This window comes from Xenopus laevis, chromosome 1L (assembly GCF_017654675.1).
Source record: "Xenopus laevis strain J_2021 chromosome 1L, Xenopus_laevis_v10.1, whole genome shotgun sequence".
Taxonomy (NCBI): Eukaryota; Metazoa; Chordata; class Amphibia; order Anura; family Pipidae; genus Xenopus; species Xenopus laevis.
The window spans coordinates 110,202,101-110,219,942 of record NC_054371.1 but is presented as its reverse complement, the minus strand read 5'-3'; the positions used below and the strand labels follow the sequence as shown (position 1 = coordinate 110,219,942).

At 37.2% G+C, this 17,842-nt stretch overlaps 1 protein-coding gene across 5 annotated transcripts in view; it reads right to left on the bottom strand.

The window, feature by feature from the left end:
- XB5806080.L (immununoglobulin light chain L homeolog) overlaps positions 1-17,842 on the bottom strand; it is a 107,784-nt gene that overhangs the window by 74,982 nt on the left and 14,960 nt on the right. For 2 of the 5 annotated variants that reach the window (XM_041561914.1, XM_041561975.1), the window contains exons 1-2: positions 3,576-3,678; positions 3,170-3,492 (exon numbers count right to left, since the gene is read on the bottom strand). The exons of 2 other annotated variants lie outside the window; for them this stretch is intronic. In XM_041561914.1, coding sequence (XP_041417848.1) covers positions 3,170-3,492; positions 3,576-3,621 — 369 coding nt within the window. In that variant the 5' untranslated portion in view covers positions 3,622-3,678. Of the gene's footprint in view, positions 1-3,166; positions 3,493-3,575; positions 3,679-17,842 lie in introns of those variants that run through there. One more of the 5 variants, XM_041561919.1, reaches the window with a different exon arrangement.

Here is a 17,842-nt window from a genome sequence, read left to right as displayed (position 1 = left end):
TTTCCCAAATCTATCTGGACAGCCTCTGATAATACTGTATATGTTAGCTTGTAGAAGGGAAGTGCTTGATTTATTAGAGTTTTCCAGCACTTTAGGGTGGGTGGGGTAGGGACTTTCCAAACCAGGATGATAGTTTTACTAGCATAGTAAAAAAAGAGGAGTTGCAGGAGAGTATGTTGGTGCTTGTCTGGAACTATATTCTCCACCAGACCCAATAGGTCTGCTTCTGGAGACCACACATTTAGCATGTCTAGTATTTCCACTGCAATTGACACACTTTCCCCCAAAATCTATTGACCAGTGGGCAGGTCCAAAACATATGCAAGAATGTACCTGGATTCGTCCTGCATTTAAAACATAAATTATCTGGTTTAAGGCCCATTGAATGCAATCTGGTTGGTGTTTTATGATATTGTATCATAATATCATCAGAGTCTAGCTGTGGGATGTCTGAGGTTCATTTAGTATAGCATTGTGCAAAGGGGTTACCTCTTTGTGTATTGAGGATTGAGTAGATGCGAGATACCACTTGTTTATGACGGTGTCCAACATATGTTTCTCTAGTTGAGACAGAGTTACCTTTGGAGGATCAGGGAATTGGCTAGTAGCTGCATGTCTGAGCTGTACATACCTGAACCACATGGTTCTAGGGAGTTTATACTCCATAGTTAAGGCTGTGAAAGACTTTAAATTTGGGCATCATATAATTGGCAAACATTTTTGATTTGAACTTCACCAAAAGTGACGGGTCAGGTATTGTGAGGAAGTGATGTAAGTGGGGATTGCACCACAGGGGCATGTATGGGGAAATCACATTGTGTAGGGTCTCATCATACCTAAGGGCTTTTTTCCATATTGGGACTAGCATTCCCAGTGTAGTGGGAGGGCATCCCCTTTGGGTGGTTCCCCAGATGGGAGTATTCGCTAATACTTCAATTGACCCTGCTGCCTCTGCTGTGATGGGGAAGGCTGCATTTTCAGCCAAAGGGGAGAACCACCAGGCTACATATACTTGCTGGGCTGCTAGGTAGTATAAGAAGAAGTGTGGCAACGACAAACCACCATTTTTCTTGGGGGCTGTTAGAGTTTGGGTGCTTATACAAGGCTGTTTGTTGTTCCACACAAAATATCGTACCATGGAGTCAAGCTTGGTAAATAGGCTATTTGGAATGAAATTGGCGAGTTGTGGAACAAGTAGAGCAGTTTGGGAAGCACCGCCATTTTTATGAGGTTAACTTGCCCCAGTAGGTTGAGTGGGAGGCTCGACTAGTAAGTAAATTTGGTACCCAACTGTTGTATCACCAGGTCTATGTTTAACACTCTATACCTGTATGGGTTTGCACTGACCCACACTCCCAGGTATTTGAACACTTAGACACATTGTAGCTCTGTGGGGGGTGTGGGGATAGAAGGCACAGCATGGTTTAGCCACATTCAAGTAGACTTTTGCTATTTAACTTGGAGACCCAAGACTACCCCAAGAGAGAGTGGAAATCCTTGTCTACTACCTTTGCCCAGGGGGAAGGATTTAGAGATTAATTTACTCATTCGGATTCTGGTTACTGGGCTAGCATACAGCAATCGGACCCATTTGATGAAGGTATACCCAATACTTTAATAATTAAAAACTGAATAACAACATAGATAATAATGAAAAAAATGGCAAAAAAGTTTGCTAATTACGATTATGAAAAAATCTGTGAGGTCAAGAGTACTCTGATGGGCTGATTTATTTCTAAACTATTGTTAACTCTATCCAAGTCTTAAAGTAATTAACAACAGTTTTAGAAGTAACAGTTTGTTTGTAGGCTGGAGTGGTTATTACCAGGACAGGAAATATTTGTCATAATCCTTTCTCTCTCTTTGCAATTTGCACCAGGGAGTAAGAATTCAGAGGGGTGATGGCTTTAAACTGAATGATCCGGGCTGGTGGAGTAGGTAAGAGCTTTGGGTGCCCTGTCAGAGGAGAGTCAAATTTTTTAAATGCATGAACACCAGATTACATAATAGACTATGCCCCTACAAAAATATTCAGCATCTGAAATCTGCAGTCTCCTGTAGCATGTGCCAAGCAACTGAAATTACCCGATTAGACCAGCGTTACTACTCCGAAGTGCAGAAAGCTTTCTTTCTTTGTTGGGTCCCACACATCGAATGAGGGAAGAGAGCTCACCATGTACTGTAAATGTAAATGAGAGAATGGAATACTGAGGTGTATGGGGAAAGTAGTAGGAGAAAAATATATGTGTATATTTATATATAATTATTTTTACACAGACATGCACGATTTCTCACATTGTAAGGAAACCATGGAATATTGAGGGAGATTTTCACATGGTGTATGGGGAAATTAGTCAGAGAAATTGGCATATGGGGAGAAAGAAGGAGAAGCAGAGAACAGCACATGTTGTGAGTGAGAGTTTGGTTAGTGAGAGGGGTAGGAAAAAGACAAAATTAGAGAATCACACATGGGGAGACTGGTAAAAGGAAGAATGGTATATAGGAAAATGAGGATATCATGGTTCCCACAAGAAGATGCAAAGGCACAATGAGAAATAAGGAAACTGAATAGAGGAGCAAAGTGACAGAACTGAGGATGGAAAGAAAGAGCTTACAGTAAGTTGTTAGGAAAGAACTGGATACAGAGAAGAAAAAAACAATTTAAGTGAAAAACAAAAACAAAAAAAGGAAGAAGCAGAAGAATATGTGGATGGACCATAGACATAAGAGATTGAAAGGTAAATCATATTTTAGAAGTTTCTTCATGCACCACATGGGGGTGCTTTTGGTGGGCCTGCTGTGTCTGGTATGCCCAAGGCACAAAAACACCTAGGCCCAGTGCAGTGAATGGTGTTTAACTGTTCTACGCACCTTAGATAAATGTATGAACTTGTTTAAAACTTTCCTATGAGTTCTGATAAATTATAAAAAATAAATCATGGGTGGAACTCCTGGGAATCTTTCTGTATTCCCCAGTTCAGTCCATAATACATTTGTGTGCAATCAGTTTGTGAGTATTCAGTGGGAAACAACACATAAAATCTCTGACAGATTGGATTTCATAATAAGCTGTTCAACCTGTCATTCCTTATTCTGTTTTCCCAGTTCCTTATTCTGTTTTCATGTTTGTGTGTGACCAGTTCTTGTCAAACTGTTTATCACTGTGGAATGCAGATATGCTGCCAAACCATTTCACACAGTAATAATGAGCAGTGTCTGCTGTCTCTGCCTTCTTAATGATAAACTGATACTCAGTGGCTGCACTGTTAATGGTGGCAGTGTAACGATCAGTAGATATCCCTGGTCCATATTTAGGAGAGGTGAATGAATGGTGATGATATATAATCAGCTGTGGGGCATTCCCTGGTATCTGTTTTAAAAGACGTACCCAGTCACCATCCTTGGCTCCAACATTACAGGAGAAAGTTGCCCTCTCTCCCAGATTAACTGCATTATTTGATGGTGCCAGACTTAATGTCTGAGATTCTGCACCTGAAAGAATTCAAATACAACATGAGATATAAACAGATATACAATTATAAAATACTGTATAGAGTGACTTTATTGCTACTTACATGAAATCCATAGCAATACACAATATGTAGCCAGAATTGGACTCATTGCTGGAATTTAAACTTGTTCTCTTGCAGAGAAGTATTTGTTTGCTAACCTTACATATAAAGGAAAGCAGAAATGCTAATGTTTTAACTATGTAAATTAGTTACAGTGAATAATCAATGCATGTTTTTGTATGTCAAAATTTGCATATTCTCATCACTGTAAAGATATAAATAGATAGATATAAGATACAATGATAGAAAGATATGAATATATTAACGGTAACCCCTCAAGTTGGTTTATTCAAGGAATGTTCTCTATGTCAATGTTTACAGTGATAATGAATTGAAAGGAAGTTATTTTTTATAACAAATAATATCATTTCAAAATATACTGGAGGAAGGGACTGTTACAGTATTAATCATATTTACATTTATTTTTATCATTCTTTTCAGGGCTGTATTTACCTCTACCTCTATCTCGGGTGCCTATATGGAGCTGAGGGAATGGGATAGGATACCAGTCTCTTCCAATCTGTGCATATACAAAGGCTATACTGCACAAAAAGGAAGAGGAGGCTGGCTAATTCCTAGATCAGCCCTGGCTGCTAATACATCCCTATATCTGTTTTAATAATGTGTGGAGCCATGCTAGACAGGTGGACTGAAATGTGGATTAAGAATGAAAAATTAATAATAAATGATAATGAGACATTTTGAAAGAGTCCACTCATATAGTGACACTAACAAAATCTTTATTTAAAAATAAAGAAAAACAAACATTTCTGGTTGTAAAACACTGAAGGACTTGGGTCTTAAAAGGAAAAACTAACTCACATTTTCAGTTGGGCTTATGTTATAAAGGTTTATAAACACTATCTGAACTACCTTTTTTTCAATGAAATACATGATTTCTCAAATTATGAGCAAACCATAATTTTCTGCCTGTGACTAAAGCTGGCCATACACTATACAAGTATTCAGGCGTGTAACTATACCTCTCAGCATCTGGAAAAAAGGAGAGAAGACTCCAGAGGTTCTCCAATAGGCAGACAAAGTTTATAAGGAACAACACAAGGTTATACTAACAAATAATTCGCAGTAGATATATGCTGACAGATAAATTCAAGGCAGAGTTTCACCCTTCTGTTACTGTGGAGATACTTGGCAGGTTGAAGATACCCCCAAAACGCTACCAGATTGCTATACAGATCTTCTCTAATAGAAATGTTCAGAAAGTAAATATTAGCCTGAATCCCTTTGTGTACTGTTGTCTCTTTACTTTAGGCCAAATGGAGAGGATATTGAATCTGCAGCTATCAAAGAGCTGCTATATTATGTGTTCCTGGATGGGAAAGAAAGCCGACCCAAGTATAAGCCGAGGTACCTAATTTTACGTACGAAAACTGGGAAAATGTATTGACTCGAGTATAAGCCTAGGGTGAGAAATGCAGCACATTCCGCCAAAGTGACCCCCCAGTGATCAACCGGACTTCTTTGCAAAGTTGATGGTGACAGAGAATTGCCAAACGGATTACTGTGTGCATTGTCCCACTGTCTCACTACCATGTGCAGAGGGTGCTGTGTGATATTGCCATCACTGTTAATCTTTCGTATAACCAACAGAGGGCGCTGTGTGATATTGTAGTCACTGTTATTCTTTCATATAACCAACAGAGGGCGCACTGTTATTCTTTCATATAACCAACAGAGGGTGCTGTGTGATATTGCAGTCACTGTTATTCTTTCATATAACCAACAGAGGGTGCACTGTTATTCTTTCATATAGCCAACAGAGGGTGCTGTGTGATATTGCAGTCACTGTTATTCTTTCATATAACCAACAGATGGCGCTGTGTGATATTGCAGTCACTGTTATTCTTTCATATAACCAACAGATGGGCTGTGTGATATTGCAGTCACTGTTATTCTTTAATATAACCAACAGATGGCGCTGTGTGATATTGCAGTCACTGTTATTCTTTCATATAACCAACAGAGGGTGCACTATTATTCTTTCATATAACCAACAGAGGGCGCTGTGTGATATTGCAGTCTCTCCCCAAGTGAACAGTTGGTATAGGAATGATTAAAAGTGACTGCAATCTCAGCTACTGCCCGCTGACTCGAGTATAAGCCGGTAGACTTTTTCAGCACATTTTGGATGCTGAAAAACTCGGCTTATACTCGAGTATATACGGTATGTCCCAAAAAGGGTTTTTTTTTTTTTAGTTATTTTTTTTGAGGTGGGTTACTTTGGACTGATCTGATAATTTCATAATATGGACCTACTCAAACTCACAACATACTCATTTTCAAATAGGCGCGTCACTTCCGCCCTTGGGCATGCGCCTAGAGCTTTAGAGTTAACAACAAAGGTATGCATCTTTTCATTTTTTTAATGCAGACCTCAGTCAGATATACCAGTCCGCTGGATTGCTTTTTATCTTTATTATGAGATTTTCTATTACCGCACACCTCCTTCCACTTATTCTGCGTAGTGGTGCTGGTCTTCCGTTGACCTTGCCAGGTCTCCTTACTGCTTTGTAGTTTTGAAAAACGGTCCGCACACACCAATATTGCAGTCGGGGATTGTGCCCCTTTTATTAATGCCACCAACAATCAACGTTTCGGGGGGACACAGCCTCCCTTCTTCAGGATAAAAATTTATTAACAGCTTAGCTCCTCAGCTCCTGCGCTCGCTGACAAGCTGTAAATTTAAACCAGAGCGAGCTCAGGAGCTTCAAATCTGGAGTGTCCTAGGAAGCAGGATCGCGATTGGAGATAGAATGAATGAGGCGGGGGCAGAGAGGTCAGTGATGACGTACGGCTCCATCACGTGACCGCAACTAATGAGGGAATGTGAGGGAATGTTTGCTGTTAAAGATAAGTTCTGTTCATTGGCAACACTTAGAGCTGAAGTTTATTTTTGACTTTCCTTCTCCTTTAACCATGCAGTATGTGGGAGTATCAGTTAGTAGCTATTAAGTCAGACCATGTATGGGACAGATTTCAAACTGTAGGGCATTTTTATACAAAAATCCACCCTGTGTGATCAGACAGGTGAATTACAACTGACTGTATGCTAATGCTTATAACATGGGACTGAATCAGCTGTTTCTCCGCCAGTGGAAAATCGCTGGTGAAGAAACTGTTGAAGTAACATTAGACAGAATACCCAAACAAAAAAATCACCCTCCGCCTATGTGTGTGACCAGTTTTTGTCAAACTGTTTATCACTGTGGAATGCTGATATGCTGCTAAACCATTTCACACAGTAATAATGAGCAGTGTCTGATGTCTCTGCCTTCTTAATGATAAACTGATACTCAGTGGCTGCACTGTTAATGGTGGTAGTACAACGGTCAGTAGGTATTCCTGGCTCCATATTTAGGAGAGGTGAATGAATGGTGATGATATATAATCAGCTGTGGGGCATTCCCTGGTATCTGCTTTAAAAGATGTGCTGTGTAACCATCCTTTGCTCCAACATTACAGGAGAAAGTTGCCCTCTCTCCCAGATTAACTGCATTATTTGATGGTGTCAGACTTAATGTCTGAGATTCTGCATCTGAAAAAATTAAAATACAACATAAACAGATATATGTAATAAATAAGACACAAACAGATATACAGTTATAAAAGTATGTATCAAGTGACTAAATTGCTACTTACACGAAATCCATAGCAATACACAATATGTAGCCAGGACTGGAATCATTGCTGGGATTTAGATTTTCTCTCTTGCAGTGAAGTATTTGTTTGCTAACCCAGCATATAAAGGGAAGCAGAAATGCTAACTTCTGTAATTAACTGTAAATTAGACACAAAGAAAAATGAACAGTTATACTTCATATGTACAGTAATATTTGCATATTATAAATAGTGTGTATATATTTGTGTGTGTGTGTGTGTATATATATATATATATATATATATATATATATATATATATATATATATATATATTCTTGTCAAGGAGAGCCGCACACCAGTTTCTCTTTTAAGTGTATATTTATTCCACTGTGCGTTCCAACATTTCGATCCACATTGGGATCTTTATCAAGGATAAATGGATCCCAAAAAACTGGTGTGCGGATCTCCTTGACATATATATATATATATGGTATGTTTAGTTATATTTGAAGTAAACACTCTGTAATAATACAAGCAATGTTTTTCATGTTGATGTTTTCAAGGTTTTTGTTGTGTTTTTATTTATACTCGAATCAGATAGTTCTAGAGGCTAGAGGAAATTAGAAACAAGTGTTATGTATTGAATCATTTTGGTCACTTCCTATGCTCTCTATACTCCTGGGCCCAAAATGAGTCAATGATTCTGCCCTCTCTATTGTTAAACTCTAGATAATAAAGAAGAATTCTATGAAGACAGCATCTTATAATGTAGACTAGAAACTAGACTAAAACTGAGAGTAAACTGGACTAGATGTAGACTAAAACTGAGGGTAATAAAGTACCTTGCTAGATAGAAAAAAATCATGGTCTATTAACATATAAAAAATATAACATAAAACATAAAAAAATATAAACCTTTTCAACAAGATATCATATACAAAGAGGATATTGTAAAGCAATATCAATGAAAAGCCCACCCTACTGTTTGTGGTGAATAAATATGCTGATGAATAGTATTACAGGTGGTAGGAAGATTGCTTGTGCTGTCCCAACAGGAACAATGATATTTAAATGATATTTAAAGGGGAACTCCACAAAAACATAACTTAAGCTTTTTGAAAAGTAAACATAATTTCAAGCAACTTTGCAATATACATCAATTAAAAAATATGCAGACTTTTCATGATTTTTAATGGTTTCTGACAGTTCCCTAAGCCTAGCCCATGCTCTTCTGCTGATCTGTCTGACTACTTTGCTGAGCTGACTGACTATTGTTACTTTGTATCAACAACCAGCTGCCCTTAGACTGCATCCTCCAAACCCTACAATTCCCTGCACACGTGATTTCAACAAGGAAAGGAACATCACAGTGAAATGCATTGTGGGTTATGTAGTTCCTGCATGCTGTCTGTAAGCTGTGGAGAAGTTGCTACAATTTATAACATCAGTGTTTTAGTCGCTCCTTCCCTGCCAGGATTGCAAATGATGCAGAAAAAGAAGAACTAGATTTCAGCATAGAAAATGGCATTTATTCATACTTTTTGAAGAAACAGGTAACTGTGATGGATATATTAGGGGTTTCTGTTATGTGTGACCAACAAAAAGAGAAGAGAAGACGCGCTCCAAGCGGAGTACAAGAATCAAACGATTCAGGAGCCTGCTGCCCCCTTCGTCAGTGATAGCGTACATGACTGGGAGCACACATCACTACTAGGGAATTTTCCCAAGTTTTTTTTCTACAAACCGTGAGTGTATTGAATTCAATTAACTGTCTGTGTTATGTGGGCCTCTTTATCAAATTTTGGTGTGGAAGCCGGAGTTCCCCTTTAAGGTACAGTACTACATATGAAAAAGGAGTGTTTCCTTACTGCTGATTCCACGGCGCCATATATAGACACATATGGTGGGAAATTACTGATACAAGCAACTTTCCAATATATATTCTGTTTTTTTCACTGGTTCTCAAGTTATATTTAATTGTAATTGCTATTTTAAGCAGTATTTGTTTATCCCTGTCTGTTGACTGGGCCTAACGCTCGAAACAATGTAATTCGTTTTTTAATCAGCTGGCTTGCAGGAGTTATAAAAAGGAAAGTTGAGAATTATTATTATTATTGCAAGTATCCCTTATCCAGAAACCAGTTATCGCTCTAAATTACAGATAGGTCATCTCCCGTAGAGTCATTTTAAAGGGGATATAAAGTCAAAAAAGTGAAATCCCATTTTCATGCATAAATCTTTAGAGGGCCAGTGGCTGAGTTAAGTCAAATTGATCAGTACTGCTCTGAGTTCTAGACACAAGGAAAGCAGCATATGTCGTTTTTTGTCACTGAAGTTAGCCTTAAAGCTTGAAAAAGGGACTAAAATGTACTGAAAGCTTATGAATATCTTGGTTAGCCAATAAAGGTATGACCTTTATACCACATTTTTGTTATTTTTTTGCCCTATGACTGGCTAACATGGTACAAGAACTTTACCTTAATTAGAAACAAACACATGAGACAACCACACAAACTACTTTTCTACCATCAAAACTCAGTGATGTACTGATTGTTTTAAAGGAACAGTTCAGTGTAAAAATAAAAAGTGTGTAAATAAATAGGCTGTGCAAAATAAAAAATGTTTCTAATATAGTTATTTAGCCAAAAATGTAAGCTAGAAACCCTGGAGTGACTGGATGTGTAACATAATAAAACATAATACAACTTCCTGCTTTGCAGCTCTCTAACTCTGAGTTAGTCAGTGACTATAAGGGGGTCACATGGGGCATAACTGTTCAGTGAATTTGCAATTTGGTTACTGCCTGGTAACCAATCAGTGGAAACTAAGAGAGCTGCAAAGCAGGAAGTAGTGTTATGTTATACATCCAGTCACCCCAGTCTTTATACATTACATTTTTGGATAACTAACTATACTAGATAATTTTTTTTATTTTGCACAGCCTATCTATTTGCCCACTTTTTATTTTTACACTGAACAATTCCTTTAAAGTAGCTCAACCACTGGCTGCCTAAAGATTTGTTCAGCCTGTGTGAGTGGAGAGAAAGGGAAACTGCACTACAAACTATTGCAGTTTTTTAAACAAAAACTGTACAGATTTGCTGAAAACACATCTTATCCGTATTATTACTAAATCTTATTTATAAAGCATTGACATGTTCCACTGCACTGTACAATAAATTGTTTGGGGGTTGCACCAATTCTGCAGTCCGCATTTATAATTGTGTTTGCATTCAATCCTGTCGGGTGCGCCTATTGACGCTAGAAGTAGGTTGCCCAGTTCGGCACAGTTGCACACCATATTCATCAGGAGAGGCTGGATGAATGCATTAACAGTCATGTAGAAGTCCAGGACTTTGTTAGAATGCAAGTTCCTTATGAATTGTTTCAATATGCATTCTCCGTTGTATTTCTTTTAGAGAAAATACAATTGCACATCTGCTTATAAATGATGCCTGCAATCTTTATTAAAAAGGAACTATCGTGGAAATGAAAATTTAATATAAGCTTCAGCATACTGAAATAGAAGTTTTCTAAATAAAATCAATTAAAAATGCTGTACTGTTTGTGAAATAAGCAAGTTTATTTTCACTATCCCTCACTCAGCATCTGTTTCTTTTCATTCTCTCTTCATTAAGGAATTGGGTGTCAGATATTCATTGACAGATCCAATATGTTTTATAGGGGGGCTCCTTTTGCCTAGAAGCTGTATTAGAGCTCACACTATTAAAATCACCAGACAACATGTCTCTCTCTACATGCAGAATTTGTGCAAAAGGCAGTTATTTTGTTAGATTTTGTTTGTACTGGAATCAGTTATTTGAGTGAGCTATAATTCATCTGCTAGGAAAGGAAGCCCCCCTGTAAGATGTATTGCATCTAGCTGTCAATGAATATCTGACATCCAACTGCTGCAAGAAGACAGAATGAAGAGAAACAGATGCTAAGAGAAGGATAGTGAAGATAAACTAAAAAAGAGAATAATAAATAAATAAATAATGCAGAGAACTAAGTCTTTTATACTATGACCCTGGGCAGCCATCAGGGGGGGACAGGGGGGGACAGGGGGGAGAGTTGTAGGGGGCCCCGAGGGTAAGGGGGGCCCGGTCATGCCGCACTTTCTTGATTAGCCGGGCCCCCTGCTCTCTGAGAGCTGCTGACTTCGGGAAAGCAGGGCGGGAGCACAAGGGGAGGTATCTTCTTTCCATTACTTCCCCTTATTAGTCACTGAGTTTAAGTCCCAGTTGAGCTGCTCAGGGATTGGATAGCTGAGGTTTGAACTTCTCCACCAGCTCATCCAATCACCATGCAGCTTTACCAGTACTTGAAATTTTTCTTTAAACTTCTGGGGGGGCAGGTTTTTAAAATGGATGTTTAAGGGGGGCCCTGGCCACCAATTTTCTTATAACGTGGGGGGCTGGCCACCAATTTTTTTTAATGGGGGGTCCTGACCACAAATGTTTTTTTTAATGGGGGGGGCCCTGACCACAAATGTTTTTTATTAATGGGGGGCCCTGACCAGCAATATGTTTTTATTAACATGTGGGAACCATAGCCACCAATGTTTTTTTTTTAGTGTGTGGTGGTAGTGTGTGGTGGGGGTGGACCTGTGGGGTGGGGAGGGCGGACTTGTAGGTGGGGCTTTTAGGTGGATGGATTATGGTGGATTTTCAACTTTATGATCATAACTTTGTAACTAAAAACCCCTGTTTTGTAAACACATGCACTTGCATTTATACTGAATTATTTATGAGACAGGGGACCAGGGAAATGCATTGTAAGTAGCACTTCCATTATACTGAAATATACTTTAATTTAGCCTTTATAGTGCTTCCACAACCCCCCGAAATTTGTATATGTTTACAATGTTTAATGGGAGATAAAAGGCAAAATGGGAGAGCTGGAGGTATTGGCACTGGACAATGGCATTGACTATATTTGAAATTCAATAATATGACTTAATCCAATTTTAGTTAAGCCCACTTTAGTGAATTCCCCCCACAGTAACCCCCTTATCCTACCTAATATATATATATATATATATATATATATATATATATATATATATATATATATATATATATATATATATATATAAACCATATATATCACTTATACTATTTTTACCCACAATCAACATTACAAAGTGACTGTAGGAGCAATAAATACATTTTAAAAACCAAAATTTATCATGTACTGTCTCTTTAAAAATTCGACTTCGACCATTCGCCATCTAAAACCTGCCGAATTGTTGTTTTAGCCTATGGGGGACCTCCTTGAACCTATTTGGAGTCAATTGGTGGACTTCAAAGTTTTTTGGGGGAAAAACTTCGAATTGAATTCGATCAAATGCGCTATTCCTTCGATTCGTACGTTTCAAATTTGGCCGAATACTGACCTATTCAATCGAAAACAGACCTATTCCACCAAAAAAAACTATGACTTTGACTATGAATTTGAAGTTTTTTCAATTCGACATTCGACCCTTGATAAATATGCCCCTAACTGTAGGCTATAATATCACAATAGCTTTTGTTATTATGCTTATTCAAGAAATCACTTAAGCCACTCTTAAAGTCATTGATATAATCTAACATTAAAACATCACCCAGCAGGTGTATTCCACAACATCACTGTGTAGCTGTATCCTGCAACTGTATACCCCATATATTGGAACAGTGAGTCTCTCCACCTAATCACATCTTTCTGCTAACCATGCATCTGGTCGTGCAAACAAATGTAATCACTAATTAGCATACTTAAAATACCTGGTCAATTATGTACCCTTATCTTCACAATGGGCGATATGGGGAGCGACTCCAGACCCAGCAATAAGAATGACCAGGGGAGCCAAGAGGCTCCTACTGATCCTGTTGGCAGTCGCCAAAAAGACCATTCTACATGTATGGATTAGAGAACTCCCCACACACTTAAAGTGTTTCAAGAAAGGCTATTTCAAGAATTTTATGAACTGTGTAGAAGCATATTTGAACAAACACAAAACAGTCAATCTTTAAAATTTTGGAGTTGTCTATTAGCATAATTCCACAGGCAATGAAATTTAAAATATACAATTGTTTCCACACCACTAATTGGTACATAACACAGACCCTACGAGGTGACCCAATTGTACAATGGGAGACAGACTGAGAGGTTAACCCAAGATAACCTTAACTACAAACAAACAATTTGGTATCAGAGACCTTATAAAAAATGTAATACAGGTATGGGACCTGTTTTCCAGAATGCTCAGCACCTGGGGTTTTCTGGATAACGGATATGTATGTAATGTGGATCTTCATACCTAGTAGAAAACCATGTAAAACATAAAAAAACCTAATAGGCTGGTTTTGCTTCCTAAAGACTAATAATGTCTTAGTTGGGATCAAGTACAAGGTACTGTTTTATTACTACAGAGAAAAATTAAATCATTTTTTAAAATTTGGATTATTTGGATAAAATGGAGTCTATGGGAGAACTTTCTGGATAACGGGTTTCCAGATAATGGATCTTATACCTGTACCTAAGATGTAAAAATTCCTTGTTTATTGTTTTTTAATTTTCTACTTAATACATAACAGCACATTTGCAGTGCACATTTCGATTTCTAAACGATGTTGTCAAAACGACCACTTCCTCAACGAAACGCGGTTCAGTTTTGTGGTCATCTCAAGTTGCAACAATTAGACTGCACATTGATATAAAACAAATGCTGTTGAATTTTGCACTGAGTGATATATGGAATTTTACACACACTGTACAACAATCGATCACCTGATGGCAGACTGACAGGATTAGGAAGGGCTAAAAGACAAATTCACAAACATTGCCGGTAAAATGTTGTTATAAATGTTGAGTGAAAGACAAAATCTGGAAACAGTCTGTAAATCACATTTAACCCCACTCATACAAATAACTTAAAACCGTAGCAAAGGGGGGATGTAATGTAAAATGCAAAATATAATTTTCCCCTATTAAGGAAATTGTAAGAATTCTAAGCAACTTTCCAGAGACCTGAGAGGAAACATGCAACACTAAACCTGCTACATTGTGCAGATAGTAATAGACAGATACTGCATTAAACAACAATTACATAAATTAAATTACAATTAAATTAAATTAAATAAAACCCCTGGAAATGTATAATAGAAAATTGCTTAGAATTACATCTTCTTTCACTGTGCATAAACATTTTTGGGCAGACCAGTCAAAAACCTTGGATGTGTTTCAGATTTTTATGATATGTGTAGTGATTTGCTGTGGTGCCCCCCCCCCCCACACACACAGATGAGGCAATTCTTCAAAGCCCAAGTTAATAGCAAGGAATTCCCAGTTAAGTAGGGCTGGAAAAGGGGTGCAATGCCATCCTACCACTTCTTTATTTCTATGTAATAACACCCTAGCAGGCAGACATTTGAAAAGAGAGAATTGCTGCATAGAAGCAGAATATCTATGAGCGATTTCACACAAGAGACTGCACGGAATTCATATAGAGGTGGTCACCTCTGCACTGACTTTTAGTCTGTGGGTATAATGTTATTGTTATTGGGGTGTGGGGACTGTGTAGGAGGCTAGAAGTTAGAAAACAAAGTTGCTTTGTTTCAATTTAAAATATATATAATTTCTTGCTATTAATGGGGTTGTTCACCTTTAAATTCACTTTTATTATGATGTAGACAGTGATATTTTGAGACAATTTGCAATTGGTTTCATTTTTTATATGTGTTTTTTTTAGTTTTAGCTTTTTATTCAGCAGCTCTCCAGTTTGCAGTAGTAACAATCTGGTTGCTATAGTGCAAATTACCATAGCAACCCATTTGAGTAAGAGACTAGAATATGAATAGAAGAGGGCCTGAATAGAAATATGAGTAATGAAAAGTGCAAATACATTTGTAGCCTTACAGAACATTGGTTTTTAGATAGTGGCCCCATTTGAAAGATGAAAAGAGTCAGAAAATAGGCAAATAATTAAAAAAATAAACAATGAAGATCAATTGAAAAGTTGCTTGGAATTGCCCAATCTGTGACATACTAAAAGTTAACTTAAAGGTGAACCACCCCTTTAAAGAGGATCTGTATAGCATAGCTTAACCATACTTTAATTGTCACTGGACTACAAATCTCAGAATACTTGGAAGCTTTAAACTCAGTTCTTTTTATCTGAAAATTAAACTTCACAAGCAACATCTTAAATCATTCGAATGATACGTAGAAACTCTGCCTGATAAAATAGGCCAAAATGTGAAAAGTTAATATATACTTATTCCAAAACCCTTAAAGGAGTTATTGCAGTTGTTTTCCATGTCTATTTTGGACTGTTTTTAGAAAATTGAGTTATAAAGTTTAATGTTCCTTTCTCTGGTGTTTCAGTCTGGCAGTTCAATAATCCAAGTACAGATTCTGACCCTTTTTAATTTGCTACATTAGTTGATACATTTCTCAGCAGCATCTGTGGAATATTAGCAACTATTGTATCAATTCTAACAGCTGCCTTTAATGAAGCTCATGGATTCTTTTCAGCAGGCACAAATATAAGAAATGTATTAACTAAATGCATTACTTAGAACATATTACAGTCCCAGAGTTGCTTCAGAAAAGCAAAAGGTAAAACATTAAACTTTGCACTTCAATATTAGAAAAATATCCCAAAATAGAAAATATATAGTAACTGTAAAAAGTCTTTATTTCTGATCTGAAAAAGAACCAAACCTGCACATGATGGACTTTTTTTCAAACCAAATAAAACTATGTGACTTTCTCACCAATAGTGGCCTTGACCTCTGTGGGCTATTTTGAAGTTTGAAAATATTTAGATTTCTTGCCCTAAATTTTTTGCAAACTTTCAGAATACAAGTAATGGTAATGTATAGTCACTTTTGTTACTTTTATGTTTATTTCAGTTTCTCTTTGTCTAGGTTTCATTTACTGTATATAGAGTATTTGATGGATTGAGCAGGTAGACTGTCACTTTCTGCGATACACCTTTAATATGTGGTCCTCGCCTCATCTTGTACCTTGACAAAGAGCCTGGTCCCTCAAAACTTGTCATATTGTAGTAAATGAATTAGCACAGGTTTGTCTTTCTATTTCCACAAACTGGTCACCAGTGCCTTTAAGGGAGTCTTACTTCCGGCCATATCTTCTTTCTTCACATTCTGTATTGCTTTGGCAATATTAAAAGGAGTATCCTAAGTTATTTGTACGAGTGGGGTTAAATGTGATTTACAGATTTTGTCTTTCACTCAACATTTTACCGGCAATGTTTGTGAATTGTCTTTAGCTATTCCTTAACCTGTCAGTCTGCCATCAGGTGATAGATTGTTGTACAGTGTGTGTAAAATTCCATGTATAACTCAGTGCAAAATTTCTGCACATATTGCTTTGGCAATATTAAAAGGATTATCCTTTGTTGGCAGAGGTACAAGGATGTCCAGGCGATTGGAAGAGGCAGGAGGTAAAAGACTAATGGGGTCTTTTGGGCTAGGGCTGCAGTCAGATGCCTCTGTTATCTTGTCAGCCCTGGTATAGGTTCTAGAGCCTACTGTTTTATCAGTTTTGATAACAATACACATTGGCAGTTTAAAGGAGTGGTTCACCTTTAAGTTAACGTTTAGTATGTTATAGAATGGCTTTATAGTTTTTCAATTATTTGTCTTCTTATGACTCTTTCAGGCTTTGAAATGGGGGGTCACTGACCCCATCTAAAAATAATTGCTTATTAAGGCTACAGATATAATGTTACTATTACTTTTTATTACTCAACTGTCTATTCAGGCCCACTCCTATTCATATTCCAGTCTCTTATTCAAATCAGTGCATGGTTGCTAGGATAATTTGTTAATTTAAAGGTGAACAGCAACTTTAAAGCAGTGCAGTAAATAGCCTCAGCAAAAGGATTGTTTTGGAGGAATACTATGCGCAGTAAAAATTATCATCGCCAATAATGCACTACTGTTTACATGCTGTATATAAATGGCTGAATTTAAATCTTTTGTTAAAATGCTGTTTACTTTGCTACTTTTATTTACTTTGCTACCATTTTAAACAAGCCAGAGCTTATCAGTGGTTTTTGTCTAGCTGTATATCACTGTGGCATCCGATGTTGTCATACCATTTAACACAATAATAAGTATCAGTATCCTGAGTGCCTGTGTTTTTCACAATTAGCTGATATTCTGTGCCTGCACCATTAATAGTGGAACCAAAATGAGCGGATGACATTCCTGGTCCATATTTAGGTTCTGTGTATGAATGATGATGATATAAAATGAGCTGGGGAGCTTTTCCAGGTGTTTGATGTAAGAACATTGTAGCATGAGCGTTTTTAACTCCCACATTACAATTATATGTACCAGTTTGTCCTTGATTAACATACAGAACAGATGGAGTCAGCACTGGCACCTGTGATTCCACATCTGGAAAACAAAAGAATGAATAAGTTACTTGCCTTCATATGTCTATTTATGAAACACCCAGTAATATATTATAAATTATTTATACTTACAGGACATCAAGGATATTAAATAAATCACTGGTACCAATAATCTCATGTTCACTGAATGGTTTTCTCTTTAACCTACAAATGAATGATGTCTTTTGTTTCTACCTAACACTAGTTATTTATATACAGTGGAATATGCAAAAATAGC